The following is a 21130-nucleotide window of genomic DNA, read 5'->3' as shown; positions in this document are numbered from 1 at the left end:
ATATCATATCGTATCGTGATGGTATGAGACGTATTATGTGAGACAGAAAAAAGACAGTTGGAGAAAAAAGTTGGAGAAACACTGAGATAGAGAGAAGGAGACACAAATAGAAGACAGACCGATATATGGTGTCAAATACTGATCATAGCTTGAGCTGTAATCAGTGTAGAGCACTGAACATTTGTCATACTGCTCATTGAGGCAAGTTTAAAGCGGGCTTATATTGTGGATGATAAATTGTGGAGCAAAACAAGATAATTACGAAAGTGTTTGAACCAATTTTATCACCAAATCTGCACTGATTGAATGAATGAATAATCATTGGGTAAAATAAACACTGGGTAAAAATAACCCAAAACGTGAAGGGGAGCTGAAATGAACTTTAATCAAGTAAATGTATTAATCAACCGACAATCTTCATTAGAGCTGTCAGAGGGAAAGAGATTTTTATTTCTCACGGCACACACACAGGCACATACACGCGCACACACGCGCGTACGTGCACACACACACACACCCACGCACACACACGCACACATACGCACACACACACGCACACACACACACGGGCGCACACACACACACACACACACACACACACACACACACACACACACGTGCACACACACATGTGCCACCAATTTCTCAAGCTCCCTTGGATGGATAAACATATAGCTTAGCCTAACATTAAACAGAAAACAAAACAGAGACTGGAGGCAAGAATGCACAAATATGTAACCAACAAACACCCACCAACACGCACACACACATGCACGCGCATTCTCACACACACACACACACACACACACACACACACACACACACACATGCACGCGCATACGCACACACACACACACACACACACACACACACACACACACACTCAACATCCAGAAGCTGTGCCCAGCCCCCCCCCCCCCCCCCCCATCTGAAATCTGGCCACGGAAACGGCGGCAAACACAATGCCGCTCCAGAGGCACCGGCTGCACTACACTGGAGGAGCTAAAAATAGCTCTGATGGAACAGCAGGCCTCCGCACATCAGAGCACCAGCAACAGCGGCTGGAAGAGGCAGAGCAGGAGGAGGTAGAGAGAGAAAGAGGGGAAGAGAGGAGAGGGTGGAGGAGGAGGAGATAGAGGAGGTGGAGGTGGAAGGGGTCTATGCCAGCTGCCTGATTGAAGCCTCTTATCGCCAAAAGCTGCATTCGGCTCTCTTCAACCTTGGCGAGATCAGCTATGGTGATAGCCTGCCTGGCCATCGGAGGCTTTGACAAAGCTACTGCCAGATTCAGAGGAGAAAGAGTAGGAAGGGAGGCAAAAAAAAAAGAAAAGATTAAAAAATGAGGGATGGAGAGGTATGGAAGAATGGAGGAATGGGGGGATGGCGATGATGGGACTTTTATCATCAGAGAGCAGTCTGTTTTCACAGTCCCATGCTGTAGCATTCTGGCCGAAGCGCTGGCGTGAGGGTGGCGGGGAGTGGACTTAGCCTTGGGGAAGGACGAGCAAACGACCGAGCCAAAATGGTCTCAGCAAACCTGCTGAGCAGCTCCAGAGAGAGAGAGAGAGAGAGATGTAGAGAGAGATGAAGAGAGAGCAATGGAGATAGAGAGAGAAAGAGAGAGAGAAAGAGAGAGATGGAGAGAGAGAAAGAGAGAGATGGAGAGATGGAGAGAGAGAAAGGGCTGCATGTCAGCAACACTGGACACACCCAAGGACCATCCTAACTCACACTGGGCCTCTGTCCTCAAGCACATCCAGAGTGATACAGTGGGCAGTTAAAGTAGATCTCCATTGATCTCGCCTACTGCTGACCTCAAACTCACACACTCAGTAGAGGCCAGTAAAAAAGTGAAAGGACAGACCTCTTGTGGGGTTAGGCTGTGCTAATACCAAGAGAACCTCAGCCATATTGTTGCTGAAAAAATGCAAGTTTTATGCACCACTATAACTCTTCTACTAGATTCTGACAGAGCGAGAAGCACAATCAGTAACCCTATGGTAATAAGGCCCTCATTGATTTTAGCATGTTGAGATTTATACTAATATAATATTGATAGCGGTGTTATATAATTAATTTAATGATCAATAACTCATTTTCATATTGATGGGTGGAGAGTGGGCATGGACATGGAGTATGGTGGGTGGAATGATTCATTGTGCTGATTAAGCATCCAGGTAATGTAGAAATCCACAATAATATGAAGCCCATCGCCAAACCATACGAGGTTGAATAAAAAGGATCATCAGTATTGGTTATTAAACTGATGCATTGTGGGCATGACTGGAATTAATCTCTCTCCTAGCATCTAGCAGGTTCCAGATATGCCACGCGGCTTCGGGGTACAAACGGCGTCGACGGCAGCCGCATAGTAATAAGGATGGCATTTACTCAAGATGATGTTGTCCAGAGGGGGAGAGATGAGGAGATGGGGAGGAGAAAGAGAGAGAGAGAGGGGAGAGAGAGAGAGAGAGAGAGACGCAGAGAGAAAAGGAGAGAAGTTGGCGAGGCTTGGCCCTCATCTCTCATCGCTCCCCCTGTAGTGCCGCAGGTGGGAGTCTGCAGAGTCAACAGCCATTAACACTGCACCCCTCTGATGCGCGAGGGCAAGTCATACCAACCCTCCTCCTCGTCCTTAATGGGAACTCTCCTCCAAAAAACTAAAGAGCCTAAATGAACTGGAGAGAGACAGAGAGAAAGAGAGAGCAAAAGAAAAACAAGAGTGGGGATGATGAAAGGAGAGAATGAAAGGAGAGAATGAAAGGAGAGATAGAGGAAGGCAGGGGGAGGAGAGGAGCGAGCGAGTGAGCGGCGACAAGAAGTGAGGGTCGGGGAAGAGAAGACGGGTTGAGGAGAGGGAGAGGAGGTGGAGAAATGGAGGGACTGGAGAGAACAAAGAGAAGAGAGGAGAGGAGGTGGAGAAAGGGGGGAATGGAGGGAAAAAGAGAAGAGACTGGAGGACTGGAGGGAAAAAAGGAGAATAGGAGAGGAGGTGGAGAAATGGGGGGACTGGAGGGAAAAAAGGAGAAGAGAGGAGCATGCTGATTAATACTCTGATTAAGACAGCAGAGATCAATGAAAAGAGAGAGGGTGGGGAGAGAGGAGAGTAGGTGGAGAAATGGGGAGACTGGAGGGGAAAAAGGAGAGAAGAGAGAGGGGCCTGCTGTGATTAACAGCAGAGATCAATGAGAGCATACAAGAGGAGAGAAGAGAGAGAGTGAGGAGAGAGGAGAGGGGAGAGGAGGAGTGGAGAGAGTGAGGAGAGAGGAGAGGGGAGAGGAGGAGTGGAGAGGGTGAGGAGAGAGGAGAGGGGAGAGGAGGAGTGGAGAGAAGAGAGGAGGAGTGGAGAGGGTGGGAAGAGAGGAGAGAAGAGAGGAGGAGTGGAAGGGACAGTGCAAGAGGAAAGGAGAGAGAAGAAAGGGTGGGAAGACAGGAGAGGGGAGGGGAAGAAGGGAGAGAGAAGAGATGTTGAGGAGAGGAGACGAGAAAAGAGAGAAGAGAGGAGACGAGAGGAGAGAGAGGGTGGGGAGAGGAGGAGTGGAGAGGGTGAGGAGAGAGGAGAGGGGAGAGGAGGAGTGGAGAGGGTGAGGAGAGAGGAGAGAAGAGAGTAGACGAGAGGAAAGAGAGGGTGGGGAGAGGAGGAGTGGAGAGGGTGAGGAGAGAGGAGAGGGGAGAGGAGGAGTGGAGAGTACCGTGCAAGAGGAGAGGAGAGAGGGGAGGATAACTCAGTTGACTGGTTTGCCAAGTATTGTGGGCCAAGTGGGCAGATCAGCACAGCACAGCACGTCCCCCTACACTGCTTTCTATTCTGACAGAGAATAAAGAAAAGGCATGAGAAATAAAACAGCTGGGGGCAAATAAAAACGGGGTCAGAACTGTGAAACAAACCCCGAGAGTCAGGGCTACCACACCAATAAAACTTCCTGCACACGAGATGGGAGGACAAACGTCCACTCCTAATCAGAAAATAAATCCAGACACTCACACACACCAATAAAACTCCGCTTGCTTGAGACAGAGGATGTGTTTGCCAGCTTCCGTTCCTATCGCAGCAAAATGTCAGTTCTTCCCTTCACGCCCCAGCCACCACCGTCAGCCCTGTCCAGGTGAAGTCCCCACCGAGTGCCACAGATAAGGGACGGCGTGCGTGGGGGCTCTCACCGACCCGACCCGACCCAACCCTCTCCGGGTCTGCAGGGAGAACTGGCCTTGTTGACCCACCTTAATAATTCATCTAGAGATCGCAGACCAGTGTGTGTGTGTGTGTGTGTGTGTGTGTGTGTGTGTGTGTGTGTGTGTGTGTGTGTGTGTGTGTGTGTGTGTGTAGTGTGTGCATGTGTGTGTGCGTGTGTGTGTGGGGGTGTGTGTAGTGTGTGCGTGTGTGTGTGGGGGTGTGTGTCTGTGTGTAGTGTGTGTAGCCTCCGCTGGGGGAGTATTGATTTATTAATGTTCTCCTGTTTCACAACCTAATACTTACACACTCTGTCATGTGGGCTGGGGATTTAACTAGGATGTGTGTGGGGCTAAAAGGTGTATGCTTGCGAGTGTGTGTATGTATGCTTACAATGTGTTGGCACGCTCAAACTGGTCTGGAGGAAGAAAACTGTTATCACTGAATGTGTGTGTGAGCTCTTTTGACAGTCCAGCAGTGATCAATCGGCATGCATGCTATGCAGTCACACAATCTTCCATTGCAGAACCAGCAATTAGAGCTGTTTACTAAAACACAAGAAAAAATGTAATTTAGCGTAAAAAAAAATAGGGCTGTAAATCAGCATGAAAACATTGGGGGGCGGGGGGGGGGGGGGTGTTGCTATTCTTTTGTTCTTGCTGTGATGGGAGTGCTACACACTCCAGACTTCAGACGGGGCCAAAACATTCCTCTTCAAAAGCAGGTAGCTACTCGTGGCTCCAACAATATTGCTTATATGGGCCACACCACTGGAGAGGCTCACCTGTTTTCATGCAGACATAGCAGGGACTCGAGGAAGCCAGACATGCAAAACTGAGCAGCAGCAATAGGCCCAGTCCCTGTAGGGGCCCGCATAGGTCAACATGGCAGCGCTATGAAGTGACTGGCTACAGTGTGGGGGGTGGTGTTTGGTGTGAGTATGGTGTGAGTATGTGATAATTCTTGGGTAAACGATACTTAGGGTCATGCACAGGAAGTAAGCTTAGGTCTGGGATCAGCCATTTTTTGGAGTTTGCATTTGGGTAAACGTACAGAATCATATTAGTGGCCATGATGATCATAATGCTTTTCTACATTGATTATCCATGGCATGCTAGCAAACAGGATTGTAATTTCACATAGCACACACACACACAAAGTTTTCAAGAAAGTCTTGAGAATGCCCTGCATAAGACCAGAAGAAAAAATGCAGGCCAGCCCACATGACAGTTGCTGTCCAAGTGACTGGCGGATAATTTTACAGGTGCCCCAGGGTGAATTCCACTTGCACTATCTGCTCTGGATGCCATAAACGGTGGCAATTTTTTTACAAAGTACTGTAATTTGGCTTTTATAGTGAGCAAATTATCGAGGGGGGAAAAGTTCAAGGGAAAGTGTCTCTCACTTGCATAGTAAGGCATGGATTGAGCTTCTGAAAGCCATTAAAATGGATCTTTCTGGTACAAATCAATCTTCTGCAACGGGGGCACCATTTCAGGTAATCTCATCAACCGCTTGCATCATTCCCCACCAACACTCCAGGTCTGTCACCTCTTACAGGAAAAAAAGAGGACCATAGCCATTATTTGCAACTTTTTGATGGTGCCATCAAGAAACTTCTTGGCCTACTTAATGGTTCTAACTCTCAGTCTAAATTGTGTTCTTCTCAAACAAACCTAATAAATGAGAGCAGCCTTCTGGCACAAATGTCTCCAGCTGAGCACCAGCGTAACGCCCTTTTCAAGACGCATAGCACCTGTAGTGTGTTTCACCATTACCTGATTGCATCACACATTCTCTTCTCTCTCTTTTCTCCCTATCTTCATCCCCCTTTTTCCACTCATGTCTTTCCATCCACTCCTCTCTCTAATAAGGCACACTCTAGCCATGGGATGTGAAATTATCTAAATGAAATCTGTCAATGGTTTGTGAGGACTCACAGAGAGGCGCTCCGTCAAGGTTAATAACGCCTCCCCCGTCTCCAATATCCAGGTCCCTTGCCCATTTTCACTTTTGCCATCCTTTCAAATTACCTTATGTCTATCATCTACACAACCACAACCACCCACTCCCCCACACCCATAGGAGAACCCAACACATTTGCTTTGATATTAGAGGAGAGAAAAAAAAAAAGGCTAGAATAAGAAAAGCTAGAAGCTTTAGAGGGGGAAAAACCCCTAATGCTATAGAACTTCACCAAGTGTGCATCATCACTGTCACATGGCCAAACCATTAAGATAGGACTGAATTTGCATTCACACTGCAATGCATTAAGCCCCTATTTTCCATGTCATGCTGTACCATTGGGGTGGAATGTGCTGACACTTAGCCTACTGCTTACAGAAACCAGAGAACTACTCAAAGCCAGAGCCGCCGCCCGCGCCCCACAGGACCCCTGAGTCTTCTTCACTAATCACCTATAAGTTCACAGAGCTCCATGAGCCTCCGGTGTAGCCACCTACACAGCGATTTTACTATACACCATCCACCAACTGTGTGAGCCTGTTTACTGAGAAACTAAATGCTTGTGCAAAGTAAGCAATATTTCAGCCCTGTTGTGTTTTTTTTGTTTTTTTTTCTGGACCTGGACCTGCAGTGCTCCTTCCGTTGGCTCTACTCAGGAGCATGGGGGTGTGAGGTGCTGGTTTCCTGAAGGACACTGAGTCACGGGCCGCCCAGCCAGAACTGGAGAGCAGCCCTCTACCCCCCACGGATTGAACCATCTGCTCTCCGCAGCAAAAGGGCCCAGCTCAAGCCCAGAACCAAGCACGGGCTGGGCTGGCCACTTCAACAGAACATGTGAGTGTGGAGAGTGTGTGCACATAAGCTAACTAACTAGAGAGACTACTAGGGCTCTAGAGAGAGAGAGAGAGAGAGAGAGAGAGAGAGAACGAGGTAGAGAGAGAGAGAGGGAAGGAGAGAGAGAGAGAGAACGAGGTGGGGAGAGAGAGAGAGGGAAGGAGAGAGAGAGAGGGGAAGAAAACAAAGCTGTTTTGAACAACTTCAGAGAGACGACATCCCAGGGAATGGGACCACCTGGCTGGCACTCAAGACAGAAAGAGATTAGATGAAAAAGACAAAAAGAAAAAAGGACGGGTAAAACAACAACATTCCTTGAGGTTGTAATGTGTTTAGTGCTTTTTTCATCAGATCTCAGTGACAAGAGAGCAGCATTCCTTATCTTTCACCAGTGCTATTTATTAAGCAAAAAAAAAAATGTTTTTTCAAACACGCTTTCAGGTGATAAAAAGTAAAATAGGATGTAGTAGAGTAGGTGGTGATAGTTGATTGTGTTCGTGGGCCAGTACCACCACAAGCCAAGCCAGTGTGATAATAACAAGGGGAGCACTTTTTACTTTTTGCCTTGCCAACCAAACTAGCCCTGTTTAATTAAAGCAGTCAACTCTTCCCGGAAGTTGCCAGTCTAACCCATTATGTAACATAACCCGTAAAGGGGGGGGAGGTATTCATCTTGCTGTTCCTATTACGCTTTTGACGGGCCTGACGCGTGCTCGGGGGGGAATTTTACACGCAGGTCTAATTTCATTGCTTAGATCTCTCAGGCAACCATTGGCACGCTCCTCCACTGACGGGGCACGTCATGTCAACCCGACCGTGCCAACGTTCCACCTCCTAGAGCGCTCGGAGCACATTCCTCTCTCACAGCCTCTCTAATGCTAGAAAGGGATGACAAGGGAAGATTAGCACAGGTCCATAAAAAGTTAGCACACCTCGTAAATGTGCAAGGTCGGACCAGGTAGACATTTTTTTTTTCTTTTTTCTTTTTTCTTTTTTTTTTTTTCAAAATGAGTATTTTTTTTATTTTGAATTGAATTGATTTTGTTGCTATGGGAGCAATATGCGACACAGGCAGGCTGTATTTTCTTGACAACCATGTTCTATAAAACGCAACAGACAGTAAAATGCAGCTCTGAGGCAGTGAGAGGGAGAGACATGCTCGGTCTGTGTTCTAATTTCATTTGACAATGGCCAAACCAGAGGTTCCTCATAGCTCTGTGAAAGGATACCAAAACATTAGGCTGACTTGTTTGGATATATTAAGCCTAGTTACTAATAGACCAATGTTTTTAATAGACCTAACTTATACTGTAGGTCACACACAAATATTTCTGAGCGAACCACTGGCAGATTTGGAGGGGTATCATTTAGGCCTATGGCTAGTGTGGTGTTTAAATGATTCAAATGGAAGACAAGCATAAATATAAAGTATGCATACAATGTCTTGTTTCACAGATAGTTTCAAAGACATTGGATGAGGTCTTGAACACTCCATTTCTTATCCATATGCTTCTTACTACAAGGTTGGGTATCAAAAATGTGAATAAAAAACATGTAAAAAAGCCAAGCCATCCCCAGCTATAAGGCCTACCCATAGTACCCAACTCACCTATGAATAAGATATCCTTATTAATGCCTAGATTGGTAACTGCCAGCGTAGCTCCCAAAAAGTCACAGGATTGTGCACTCTGTGCACTCAGACCCTTTATAAAGGGCACAGCGGATCATTCTAGACTGAGTCCAAAGCCCATCCTCAGGACAATCTGAGTTTGGAGAGGTCAGGACAGTAGCCCAGCCATTAATAATTTATCATCCTGGAAAGGGAAAGGTGCGAAACCCCATGACATTAATTAATTCTCACACATCCTATTCCCAACCGCAAACAGAGAGAGAGAGAGAGAGAGAGAGAGAGAGAGAGAGAGAGAGAGCGAGAAAGAAAGAGACAGAAAGAGATTTGCAGATTTGCAGATATTCTAAATTAATGAAAAGTCAAGGTTTAGCTTCCGGCAACAGAAAACAGATCGCAGAGAACAGATTGTGCTGTTTTGAGCAAAAACAGCACCCACCACTCAGTAGTTAATGCAAGTTCAAAAATCCGACAGAGTGCATTCTGCCCACTGCAATATATCCTGCAGGCTGTACAACCACTGCATAAAAACTGCCGGTCTCACAAGTTTCATTGGTATAGAATTTAGCCTATCAAGTTTTGTTTGTTGCTTGATTTGATCGCTAGGCCTAATTTGTTTTCGCTGGTGTCATTACCACAATTTTTTGAACATTTAGGTCATTACAGGGGGCAACAAACAGGCTATTTTAACAACTTTATTCTGTCCACATACCACAAGACATAGGCCTACGCAACAACATCATGGTCATGATGACATGACTGACAGGAATTTGCCTGCTAGCCAACTTATTCATGAGGTAAGCCTAGATTAGATTAGTCTGGCCTTTCACCTTACAACCTTTCATTCATGAAAGAAACAGGTTCTCTGCTGTTGGAAATTGACTGAGAGATTAAAAAACTAGAGAATTCACTGTAGCAGAAAAAGTTTGTAAAACATAACCCTCAGCCATAGCGTCCAGGGTTGATGACATTGAGAAAGTGGCAAAAGCCTAACAGGGTTGCGGTCTCTCATTGGTGGGTTTCAGGACCTTATTGAATCACTCTTCTTCATTATTCGATTCTACAAACCACAAACAAAGACCCCCCTACAAAGACCACAGACTGTGTTTTTCCCAAACCCCTCTGCTGAGTGTGTCCTCTAGCAAGGAATGAACATTGCAGCAAGTCATGGAGGCATACTGTAGTAACGCCATTTCACGATTAATCCTGGATGGTTTCTATCTTGATTGCTTGAATTACATTGGATATTTCTTCATTATTATTTTTAAAGGCCAGACAAAAGGCCAAGAATGTCAGGTGTGATAGCAAAAGCCAAAAATTAACACTCTGAAATAGTTAATAACAAGGATAAATGTATCAGTGCTTGGTTGAAGGGATGAAGCTCTTTCCTCCGAGAAGGTGATTTCTGTATCGTAGCCTACGTCTATGAGAGAGGGACCTTGTGAGGGCTGCCATGGAGAGGATAGGAAATATGAATCATCCCTGTGAATAAGAGGGCAGCCGCAGGGACAGAGAACAATGATGTTCTATTTCGGAGTGCTTTTTTTATGACTAGGCTTAACGAGAAGGGAGATTATAATAATAAAATTATGTTTTCACATATTTGAAATACTAGTCTACCTTAATCTGTCACTGTTTTATAGCCTTTTGTAGCTAAATCTACTAATGCTTTGCAGATATCTTTATGGCCATTAGGTTTATGATCTGATGATATTGACAAACAAAGAGTGATTAAAATGGCCTTTTTATAACTTATACATAATATATACATGTATAGGCTAGCCCAAATCTAATATTATTCAATTGTATTAAATCTCATTTAAGCCAGTGACAACTAAAAATGGTTTTAAAATATGCACAATTTAGAGTCTACATTTTGTGTATGACAGCTACTCATAAATTACCTGTAGCCTAACAAGTCGGTCTTCAATTTCTGCCAATATTATGCAGTATTTTGTTTAATAACTTGTGAATTAACCTTAAACCGAGAGCTACATTTAAGACAGTATACACTTGCCTTTATTTCTGTTTCTAAAAAGACAGTTGAATGCAAATCCAACACACTACTGATAAAAAAAAAAATCATATGCTAGCCTATGAAGTTGAACACATGTTCAGGGGTATTTTTTGGTCTGTGTATGGGGAAATGGGCTCAGTTGAAACGTGAACATTAATTCTTCATCCCCCCCCTTTTTTTTTTTGCCAGAAGACTGCTTACAGGAGCGCGAGCTTCAGTCACGTTTTCATATTAACAGCACGAGAACGACTCATCTACAGTAGTCGCAACAAAATAAAGCACAAGCTAGTGTGGGAAGGTGTCATCAAAGTTAGCCAATGTGTAGGGTTTGTGTTCAGCGTTACCGCGAAAACAAAAGCAGTAAAAGGGAGCACTGTATTGGCTGTCCAGAGAAAGTGATTGGCTTAGAGCATCATTTTCCGTGACTGATAGCCTCTAACCTCCAGCACGCGCTGACAAGTGCAGCTGGATGCGAGAGCACATCACTTGGCAGCCCAGAATCGATGCGTTCAAGGTAGACACAAAAGTCAGAACACAGGCTGCCAGGGTATGAGTCTTACCTTGGTTAGCTGGGCAATCTTCTTGCTCATTTTGAGATGAAGATCTTGAGTATATTCCATGGCAATGCCCGATTGGAAAGGCATTGAAGACGGGTGACCAGAATTATATTTCCCCGCTCCGGTCGATGAATTGCCAGCAGGGCTGTAGTATTGCTGCCAACCCGCTCCAGTCGCCATCTTCACGATCCTTCAAATGTGTTACTACTGTATATGATTGTGTTAAATTAATGGCACGATGGTTTGAACTGTCTCCGTCAACGGGGAGTTTTCTACTGAGACCCGCTGAGGCAAAACACATCCAGGCGTCAACCAGTAGCACTCCTTGTTAATTTAAATGAGTCATTTTTATAACAGTCCGGACAAAATACCACCGATACAGCTTGGTACTATCCTACTGAATAATGTTATGGTAAAAACTGTAATCGCTAACGTTAGCTACGCAGCTTGTCAAGTGTTATTCAGCTGTCCTTATTTTCTGAGGCAGGTCGTATAACTGTTAGCGTTACAGACATTCTTGTTCATCTTATTTCTCGTACTCTTCAAGAGCAAATGGCAAACATTACAAACGCACCTTCAGAGGGCAGAATCAACGGTACAAGACAGTTTAGGCATTCGGATTCCTCAAATTCTCCGCTGTCTTTCTGGCATTTGGCTATTCCATGGGATGTTTCAGCTGTCCCGCGACGCAGATGTTTGCACGGATAAAAATAGCTTCAGCTTGCAGGTGGGTCACGTTTTAGACCCAGTGATTTCAGCAGAAAGAACCGGACCGGGTAGGATCCGGGGTCTTTCTATCTGCTCTTGTGTGTGTGTGTGTAACGTTAGCTATGACAGGCTGAGTGGTTGGTTGCTGCACTGCTCAAGACTGTTACCATGGATCACTTCAACAGTTTACATTACTGTCACTGACGTCAGTTCCGCCGCTCGCTGTTTGCGTACTTTCACTCTGTCCATTCATTGATGCAAACATAGAAATATTAAACGGATTTAGCTGAAAATGATTGAGATAAAAATACCTGGACATTTGCACTAATTACAGACTATACTGTGCACCTGCAACCTAATATGAAGAAATCGTAGCCTGTCCATTTGTGTAGCGTCATCAGGGTAGGCATTGTATAAAGCTTGGCTTTTTTAATCTCTATAAATGTATCCACCCAACCGCAAGAGGAACAAAAGTGATGAAAATGTAATGCCTATGATTGAATGCAATGAACAATAGGTAAACTAGCCTACTACAATGTTCCATCAGGGATGTACAGATTTGAGTTTCCTATAGCCTAAACTGTCTGATTTCAGAGGACAGCCGTGGCCTACTAGCGCGCTTCGGACTTGTAACCGGACTTGTTCGAACTTGTAACCGGACTTGTTCGAACCCCGACCAGTAGGCACGGCTGAAGTGCCCTTGAGCAAGGCACCTATCACTGCTCCCCGAGCGCCGCGCTCACTGCGCCGGGATTAGTGTGTGCTTCACCTCACTGTGTGTTCACCGTGTGCTGAGTGAGTTTCACTAAATCACGGATAGGGATAAATGCAGAGACCAAATTTCCCTCACGGCACTCAAAACAGTATATACTATACTATACTATACTATACTATACTATCATCTGCAGGAGTCACTGAACACATAAATTACATGAGATGTTATTACCAGTAACTAGCCTAATTGTGTGTGCAGTGCTTTATTAGATGAGTCCAATAGTTTATAACTATGAAAGTTGGGTAGGCTAGTGAGTAGGCCTAGGCTAGAGTGGTCTACAACAATAATCTGAAACAGAAACATTCTTTTATGAGCATACTTGAAACAGAAACAGTCTTTCATGAGCACACTTGGTTCGGTTGCTCACATTGAGAACATCAACTAAGAATAATGCCCCCCTTAATTAAGTGGTCATATGACATATTTAAATTAACTACATACAAATACTGGTATGTAACTTAAAGTAAAAGTATACAAAGTGAAAGTAAACAGTTTTTATTATTATCTTCAAAATAGAAAATCAAACCATGAATCAATAGCACCACTTGACGGCATAGGCCTATTCGACCTACAGGTAGTGCAGGAAGCTCGGACCTGATTGAATTGAAACTAAATGATGTTGGCTCACTCCAAGAAAGTGTTGCATATGTAGAGGCAGAGCTATTAGCATCTAGAAATGTGTCAAAGTTGCTCCAGTTCTGTGCATCAGGGAGAAGGTTGCAGTGCTGCCACAGTTTGCTAATAAGGCATTCTGTTTCTTCGCATCCTCCTTCTGCTCTGTCCTCAACATGACTCTGACAGTGGAGTCTCAGCTAGGCCACGACGTGTGTGTGTGACATAACAGCTCCTCTCCCAAACCACCCCCGAGGACGTGCCATTGGCGTGCAGCATGACACTGCAAACAAAAGATGTGGGTATTAGTCCTTGTGCAGAGAGGGGATCCTAGTGTGATTGATAACACAGTCTGTATGTGGCCAAGCACTGTGGAGGCGTGATCAGAGTGATCTGTAAATAGGGCACATCCTCATTCCGCTGCCTCTGAATGAATAATGTATCTGCCCCTGCACCGACTGGAGGCTGCCTCCTGTCGAATTATGCGAATCCAGAAACACGCCGCTCGCGTTCAAAAGTGACAAGGCGCTGGGGAGAAAATGCATATGCGCCCGCGAAAAATCGCTAACACATTCTTTTGGTTTTTCATGGTGATGTACCCAGTTTGGGATGAAAGTGCACCACAGAGATGTGGCTTGTGCTCAAGAACAGCGAGGTATCCCTGCACTATTTATGGAGACAGAGCAGGATTGTTTTGAACCAGTGGGGGGAATTCCAGGTGTGTGTATGTGTGTGTGTGTGTTGTTTCCATACAGCTGAGCTCTATAATGAACCCTCACAGTATCTAGTGCAGTGTTCTGTTAGTGGCTTTGTCACTGTTCTCCACTTGGCCTTCCTAACAAAAGACTTTGTTTGATTTCAATCTCAATGGTTAAACAAAGAAAAAAATCTGTGTGTGTGTGTATGCGTGTGTGTGTGTGTGTGTGAAAGACACAGCTTGTACTGTATGTTATATTTATATATTTCCTATTCACGTTACCTTTTAAAATCAATGTTGTTGAAACTGAGCAGAAAAACAATGAGTGTGAAATTGTCCAGATATAGACTGCACTGCATGCCCCCTGGTTGAGACTGCACTCTATGGCCCCTGGGTGGGGACATTTGAAGGTGAAAAAGCTCCTGTTAACATCACGAAAATGAGTTGCCTACAGGACATAGCAAAAACAGAAGAATCATTTCAGCCTATTTTCACTATAGTGCCTTGGAAAACAGACTAAGGAAATTGTATCCCTTGAAAATAATGGAGTATAGATTCTTCTAGATGGAAGGGGAGGGCTGGTGATACACCATTGTGCCCCTCTAACAAATGGCTTTCCACTGCAATGATGCCATTGTGTGGAAAGGTATAGTTACTCTGAAATTGGTCTCTTTGTTGTTACCTATGGAAATACTGTACATCTGAGGTGTTCTAACACAAGATACATATAGCTGCTAATGAAGAAGGAATGGTAGGATAGGCACAGTAATCTTTGTGCAGGCCTTCAGAACATTTTGAAATTAAGAAGTTGAATCTTATTCATATAGAGGATGTTGTCTTTCAGGGCCAACAAGAAAAACACAATCTGATAAATGTTATGGGACATGGTATGCCTTTTTCTTTTGGCCAATAAGATTGTGTTTATATTTATGTTATATTTGATAGTTGGAAATACCAAGTCCAGCCCCAAACATGTGCCCTACGGCTACTCAACCGATGAACATAAACCAGCAGAGCTTCTCGTGACTCTCAAGTATCGTGGCCATCATCATCACGCACATCACGTCAAGCCTACAAAAAACAGCGTTGGAGTTAAGAGGCTTTTCTAGGGTGAGAAAGAGAGAGAGAAGATAGAGAGAACATGAGGGAGGGAAAGAGAGAGAAAAGCATGCGGCTTCGTTCTTGGGAGCCCCTGCTGCATATGCATGCATCCCCTGATATTCCGTCAAGCACATCCACAGAGTCGGATGATTCACGCTTATTTATCACAACCGAGTGGGTCCATGAAGAGAAGCACTATTACCTGGGGGGGGGGGGGACAATCATCTGTCTGATGACACAATGCATTATTAACATATCCTATTTTTTGCGCTGTGTTTTGTCCTTGACAAGATTTGTGGGATCAGTATAAAGATCCAGAAAACAACATTTCAAATCATTGTGTGCTTATTCGGATGTGTGTTAAATTACTGCTGTCTAGAATGGGAGCTACTCCTACAAGAAGGGTGGTAATAAGAGAGGCGGTTGCACTGACTGTTCGGAGTTGCTAGGCAATCATTTCTCCGCGTTGGACCATCTAAGATCATATAGCGGAAGTCTATGGTGGTGGATAGGCCTATATTTTAAAAAGTTGCAGAATTATATCTCTGCAGCGCTTAAAAGCACGCCTTTTTCCTGTTAGCTTGTCATGAGGGAACTAAACCTGACCTTGTGAACTCCTCTGCATGTCTGCTTTTCTGCCTAAGAGCCCCCCTGAGACTCTGGAGTGCAGGGTTTTCATTAGACAGGTGTTAAAGCTGTGGTTGGAGAATTGCACATGTCGTAAACCACGAGAGCAGCTTTGACATTCGGGGCATGCTCGAGTTACATGACATGTATAGATCTACCCTGAGAGCCAAATGCGATAGATCAGCCATGCTTGTTAGCGTGGAATGTGTAGAGAGTGTTGATGCAGCAAATCCTGTGCATGCACACACACACACACACACACACACACACACACACACATTCACACAAACAGACACATGCACACTCACACACACACACACCAAATCGCATGTCATGCTATGAAGATGGTGATTTATGGTATAAGCTGAAATAAAGCCTTTTCACCTCTTTATCCCCACACTCCAACACACACACATACACACACACACACACACCCTAAACATTCTAATCCCTTCCTTGCTCTATAAGGACAGCGGACAATGCGTGTAAGTTTGAGTTGAGTGTGAGTGTGAGTTCATTGGAGTTGTTGGGCTCTTCCTGTTGCAGTCAGTCAGGGAGCAGAATCTCATCAGATTCATTGTCAGTCACTCGCTCCCTATTCCCTCTCCACTTCCTGTCTCTCTCGTCCCCATCATGTCATCCCCTTGTCAGGACATGAATGACAACATGAAAAGGAGGAAGAACATGAGGCGGATGGAAAGCCAAACAAACACAAAATGATGTGATGATGACACAGGCGGATTCCGGGAGACGTCGGGATTCTTTGGGTCGTGTCGGAACAGGTATTCCGGCATTTCTCTCATCTTAGGAGGGGGCCGTAAGTCTTTTCCCAGGTTTGAGTGATGGAAAGGGGAATACTGTGGTAGGGGAATAATCTGGCCTCCATTTTACCCTGTTTGGTGGAAGCTCCATAAAGTGGAGAAAGAAATAGAGAGGGAGAGAGAGAGAGAGGTTGAGGGTTAACAGGAATTCAGACCTTAGGGATTAAAATACACATTATCAATTTTTTGTTCTCTGCGTCAAGCACCTGTAAGCGATCCTGCCATTAGCAACATCAGATATACTACCGTGGGAGAGGTGAAAAATCCATATCTTTACATAAATTACACGCTGAAAAAATTGGAAAGGTATTACAGGGGCTTTCGGCCTCTAGAGATAAATCAGACTTAAAACGCAGGCGTAAGCTCAGGATAGGAGTGCTCCATACCGTTTGGAGCTTCTCTTTTTACAGCCACAGTGCTTGCACAGCGTAGACAGATAGAGTTGGGTTTGTTTGCTGTCCAGTGGGCTTAAACTCTTAACTCGGCAACCACCGGATTGTAGCCAGCTGACTAAGACTTTATGTCAGTTGTCTGCTTTCAAACCCTCAACCTCCCACCCCTTTACCATGTGTTGATGAAGGCTATCCTATGAGTTTGAGAAAATAACCCCCATGTAACCACTCACAAGAGAGATATCAAGCCCAGTCTCTATATGAAGAGCTCTTTTCCAAAACGCTATCCATTTTTGAAAACATTAATAAGTCATGTTTAATTGTGTATTTCAGGTAATATCAATAAAAGTGCAGTTGTGTTGTTTTGATTGAGTAAAGATAAATCAAATAACAATAACCCAATTTATTATATTTCCACTGAAATTACTTGGAAAACAAAATCTAAAAAAAAATATATTTATGAAAATGCATTAAAATGGTAGATATAACGTTTTGGTCTTCACATATATTCCTGGTACCTTTTGCTCATTCATTCCATATTCAGATGAATAGATGAGCCGCCCAAAATATCAAAGCGTATTGTAATTCTACACATTGTTAAACATGAAGCTTTTACGAGTGAGTGCACAGCACACCGTTAGATCAATGACTAACTATTAAAAAATAGAGTCAGACGAGAGGGCTTGGGTACAATGTAACAGCTTAGAGTTGTGGGTATTCAGTGTGTGTTTGAGCTCATGCTGCACTTACATCTGCAATTAAAAGTAAGGAACCTGAATCATAGGCGCGCGCACACACACACACACACACACACACACACACACACACACACACAGACACATTTAAACACACACAGACACACACACACACATCCAGAGAGACACATTTAAATACACACACACAGACACACATGTACACACACACAGGCACACACAGGCACACACACGCACACACACAGGTTTCGGCGAGGCCTTGGTATAAATATTTATGATACTTTTTCCATTCTCTCCCTGTTCTCTTTAGTCTGTCCACATGATGCCCGTGAGGATAGAAGCATCAAACACTTCTGTGTTCTGTGACAGAGGGATACAGAGCGAGAGAGAGAGAGAGAGAAAGAGAGAGAAAGATGAAAGGGATGGAGCCGAGAGAAAAAAAGTCTGCGAGAGTGATAAAGAAAAGGGGTGAGCGAAGAAGCGAACCTGAAAACAGAGCAACAGCGATTGGCATTCCTCCTCAGAAATCCATCAACTGTCACCTCAAGCCAGGCCGCCTGCTTTCAAAGGAGGAGTTAAGTCACTGCGTCAGCACGCAAACCCGCACAGGCAACCAGTAACCTCTCCTCTCTCTCTCCCTCTCTCTCCCTCCCTCGAACTCTCTTGTTATTTATCAGTCTTCGTTTCTCTCTGTTTCTCTCTTATCCATTCTTAGTCCACTCAGGGCTGCATGGAAAAAGTGGAAGGAGGAGGAGGAGGAGGAAGAGACTCCATCCTCTGCATGCCAGGTCCCGACACTGGGTGCTCTCATTAGTTCTGCCCACTGAGGGGCATTGGGGTGGGGGTATGGGGGCATTAGTTCTGCCTGCTGAGGGGCATTGGGAGGGGGGCGGGGTATGGGGGCAGATCATTATGGGCTTAGTGCTGTGGGTTTCCTGCATGGCTTGTCTTATTCATTGCTAATGGCGTAGCTATTCACATTGCGCTAATTAGGGCTGCTCTCCAGACGCTGTGAGGTGGATGGCAGGCGGGCAGGCAGGCAGGCGGGCTCAACCTTAGCCACAGGAGGAGGAGGAGGAGGCAGTAGTTGAGAGAGGGTTGAGGTGGTGGAGGAGGGGGTCGGATGGCGGAGGGTGGTCAGGGGACTGGGGGCCGGCGGTAATGGATTGGACCGTCGCGGCGGGCTGTGCGTCGCACCGGAGGGCTAATTTGCTGACGGGAGGCAAAGTGTGACCTGCATGAGATGACTTCATGCTCCTGGGTCAGGGTCTCTCTCTCTCTCTCTTTCTCTCTCTCTTTCTCCCCCTCCCCCTATCTCTCTCTTTCTCCCTCTCTCTTTCTGTCTCTCTCTCTCTCTCTGCCACACCCCCAGTGGGTTTGCATGCTGTTTTGAATGTTCTTGCATTTTCTGACCTTAGCTGTGTCCCAGCTTTCTGTCTTTGTCCTTTTCTCTCTCCGCCTTGCTCTTTCTCTTCTTCTTTCTTTCTCTCTCATCCTTCTATCCTGTCCTCCTCATTCTTTCTCTCTCCTCCTGCTATCCTGTCCTCCTCATTGCCACCACCATGCTCTGTGATGTTTACTTGTTTTGACTCTGTCCAAGGTCAACACCACCACCCCTGCTGATTTAGGTTTCATTATTATCTCTAAGTTGTGGCCTAAATAATTGATTGGGAAGGAACTATTCAACAAAATGGTATAAACAGCCCAGTATGATCAGAGACAGGGAAGCAATGGACATCCTACTGAGTCTTTCAGACCGAGGGAGAGACAATTGGGTACGTCCCATGGAGAGGGTCAGCACATTGCTCTCAGTAGGAAGACCAAGATGAAGGACAACAGATCGATACCACGTAGGAAGAGACTCACTGAGCATCAGAGGGGGTCAGTCTAAATGTTAGGATTTCTCTGGAAGTGATATCAGCAAAGATTGAACACCAATTATAGCTGGGTAAATCTATGCAATAAATCTGGGCTATTAATTCAAATCCTCTGAAATCTTGCTTAATATTTCATTCTGTAGGGTGTTAATGGCCTGGGTGTTTTATTTATCATGTTCAGTCGTTTTTTAAAGTCGATGCACGATCCACGCAGAACGAATCATAAATCTTATTTTCTTTCTTTTAATGTATTTTTGTACATATATTTTGAAAAATGGCATAATGGTCCTCATATTGCTCATTATTGCATTCCAAATTATACAGGTGGGGTTGCACTGTGTGAAAAACTATTATGAAGCTTCGCTGTGTGTGTGAATGGGTGAATGTGAGGCAGGGCATTGTAAAGCGCTTTGGGTGCTCGCAGGAGTTGAAAAAATCGCTATATAATTGACCATTTTTATACAATCCATAATTTACCATTTTCATACAATCCAACTTTCCCTACAGCCACCGTACATTTTAAAATGCTTGTTTTAAGTTTGCACACAATACTGGTAATGAGGATATGTGTTTTTAAAAAATGTCAAGGTCACTGAATAACCTTTAACACTACAGAGTCGTTCCCCTCTAAGGTTTGATGAGTCAGAAGCTGGGAAATCTCTGGCTATCACTTCATTAGCTACAGTAGTCTTGCATATTGTAACTTAAAAAATATTTCACCACAGAATTGTATGCACATTTATAGGTTAAAATATGTTAAGGAAATTCCTGGATACACACATCTTGGCATTCTCCTTGTTGGCTTACCTTTAGCCATTTATTCAGGCTTTCTGCAAGACTTGCAGAAATACAGCATTCTATTATCCTGAATGGTTTTGTGGTCAATTGTCCAGATACTGTTGCTGAAAAAGCTGTTGTTGCTAGAGTCAGTGGACCTAATCTGAGCGATACAACCCTCCTTTACAGCCCCCTTCTTGTTTGGCCATTATTCTGGATAAGACAAGCCTGTGTAAGTGGAAAGAACAGAGGAGGGGAAAACGTAGTCTCCAGCAGTAGCCCTGGCAAATGGAGCTGGTATTGAATCTGTATTTATTACAGGTGACGTCCTTCTAGTGGGCAGCCGTGGCCTACTGGTTAGGGCTTCGGGCTTGGAACCGGAGGGTTGCCGATTTGATCCCCGACCAGTAGGAACAGCTGAAGTGCCCTTGAGCAAGGCACCTAACCCCTCACAGCTCCCCGACAGCCGCTGTAGCAGGCAGCTCACTGCGTCGGGATTAGTGTGTACTTCACCTCACTGTGTGCTGAGTGTGTTTCACTAATTCACGGATTGGGATAAATGCAGAGACTAAATTTCCCTCACGAGATCAAAAGAGTATATATACTTATACTTATACTAAGGGCCCGTCCCAATACCTCCCCTTCCCCTAGATTTTTGCCCTAACCCTCGTTTTTGCGCGTGCATGTGTAGGGGTAGGGTGTCCCATTACTTTAGTAACTTAGGTCTGGGTAGCATCTGGGTAGTTTCGTCAATATTTAGGATGTGTGTTCCGGCGTTCACATGAACACGAATATCTCTGTTGATTAACCAGACGTAGATAAACCAACACAGCACACACAACAGTCAACACGACCGCTG

General features: G+C 44.8%; 1 protein-coding gene and 1 long non-coding RNA gene across 4 annotated transcripts in view; both read right to left on the bottom strand.

The window, feature by feature from the left end:
- fam184ab (family with sequence similarity 184 member Ab) overlaps positions 1-12040 on the bottom strand; it is a 133665-nt gene extending 121625 nt beyond the window's left edge. For all 3 annotated transcript variants that reach the window (XM_042095995.1, XM_042095996.1, XM_042095998.1), the window contains exon 1: positions 11175-12040. In XM_042095995.1, coding sequence (XP_041951929.1) covers positions 11175-11351 — 177 coding nt within the window. In that variant the 5' untranslated portion in view covers positions 11352-12040. The remainder of the gene's footprint in view (positions 1-11174) is intronic.
- A 606-nt stretch (positions 12041-12646) lies between these two features.
- On the bottom strand, positions 12647-20883 carry LOC121712095. Its single transcript, XR_006032511.1, has 3 exons — positions 20855-20883; positions 20430-20434; positions 12647-12724 (listed from the first exon to the last, which is right to left on the bottom strand). It is a non-coding gene; the product is annotated as an uncharacterized LOC121712095 (long non-coding RNA).
- Between the last annotated feature and the right edge of the window lie 247 nt (positions 20884-21130).

Source organism: Alosa sapidissima, chromosome 6 (genome assembly GCF_018492685.1).
Source record: "Alosa sapidissima isolate fAloSap1 chromosome 6, fAloSap1.pri, whole genome shotgun sequence".
Taxonomy (NCBI): domain Eukaryota; kingdom Metazoa; phylum Chordata; class Actinopteri; order Clupeiformes; family Clupeidae; genus Alosa; species Alosa sapidissima.
Note: the sequence above shows the minus strand (reverse complement) of the source record. Positions and strands in the feature narration are given on the sequence as shown.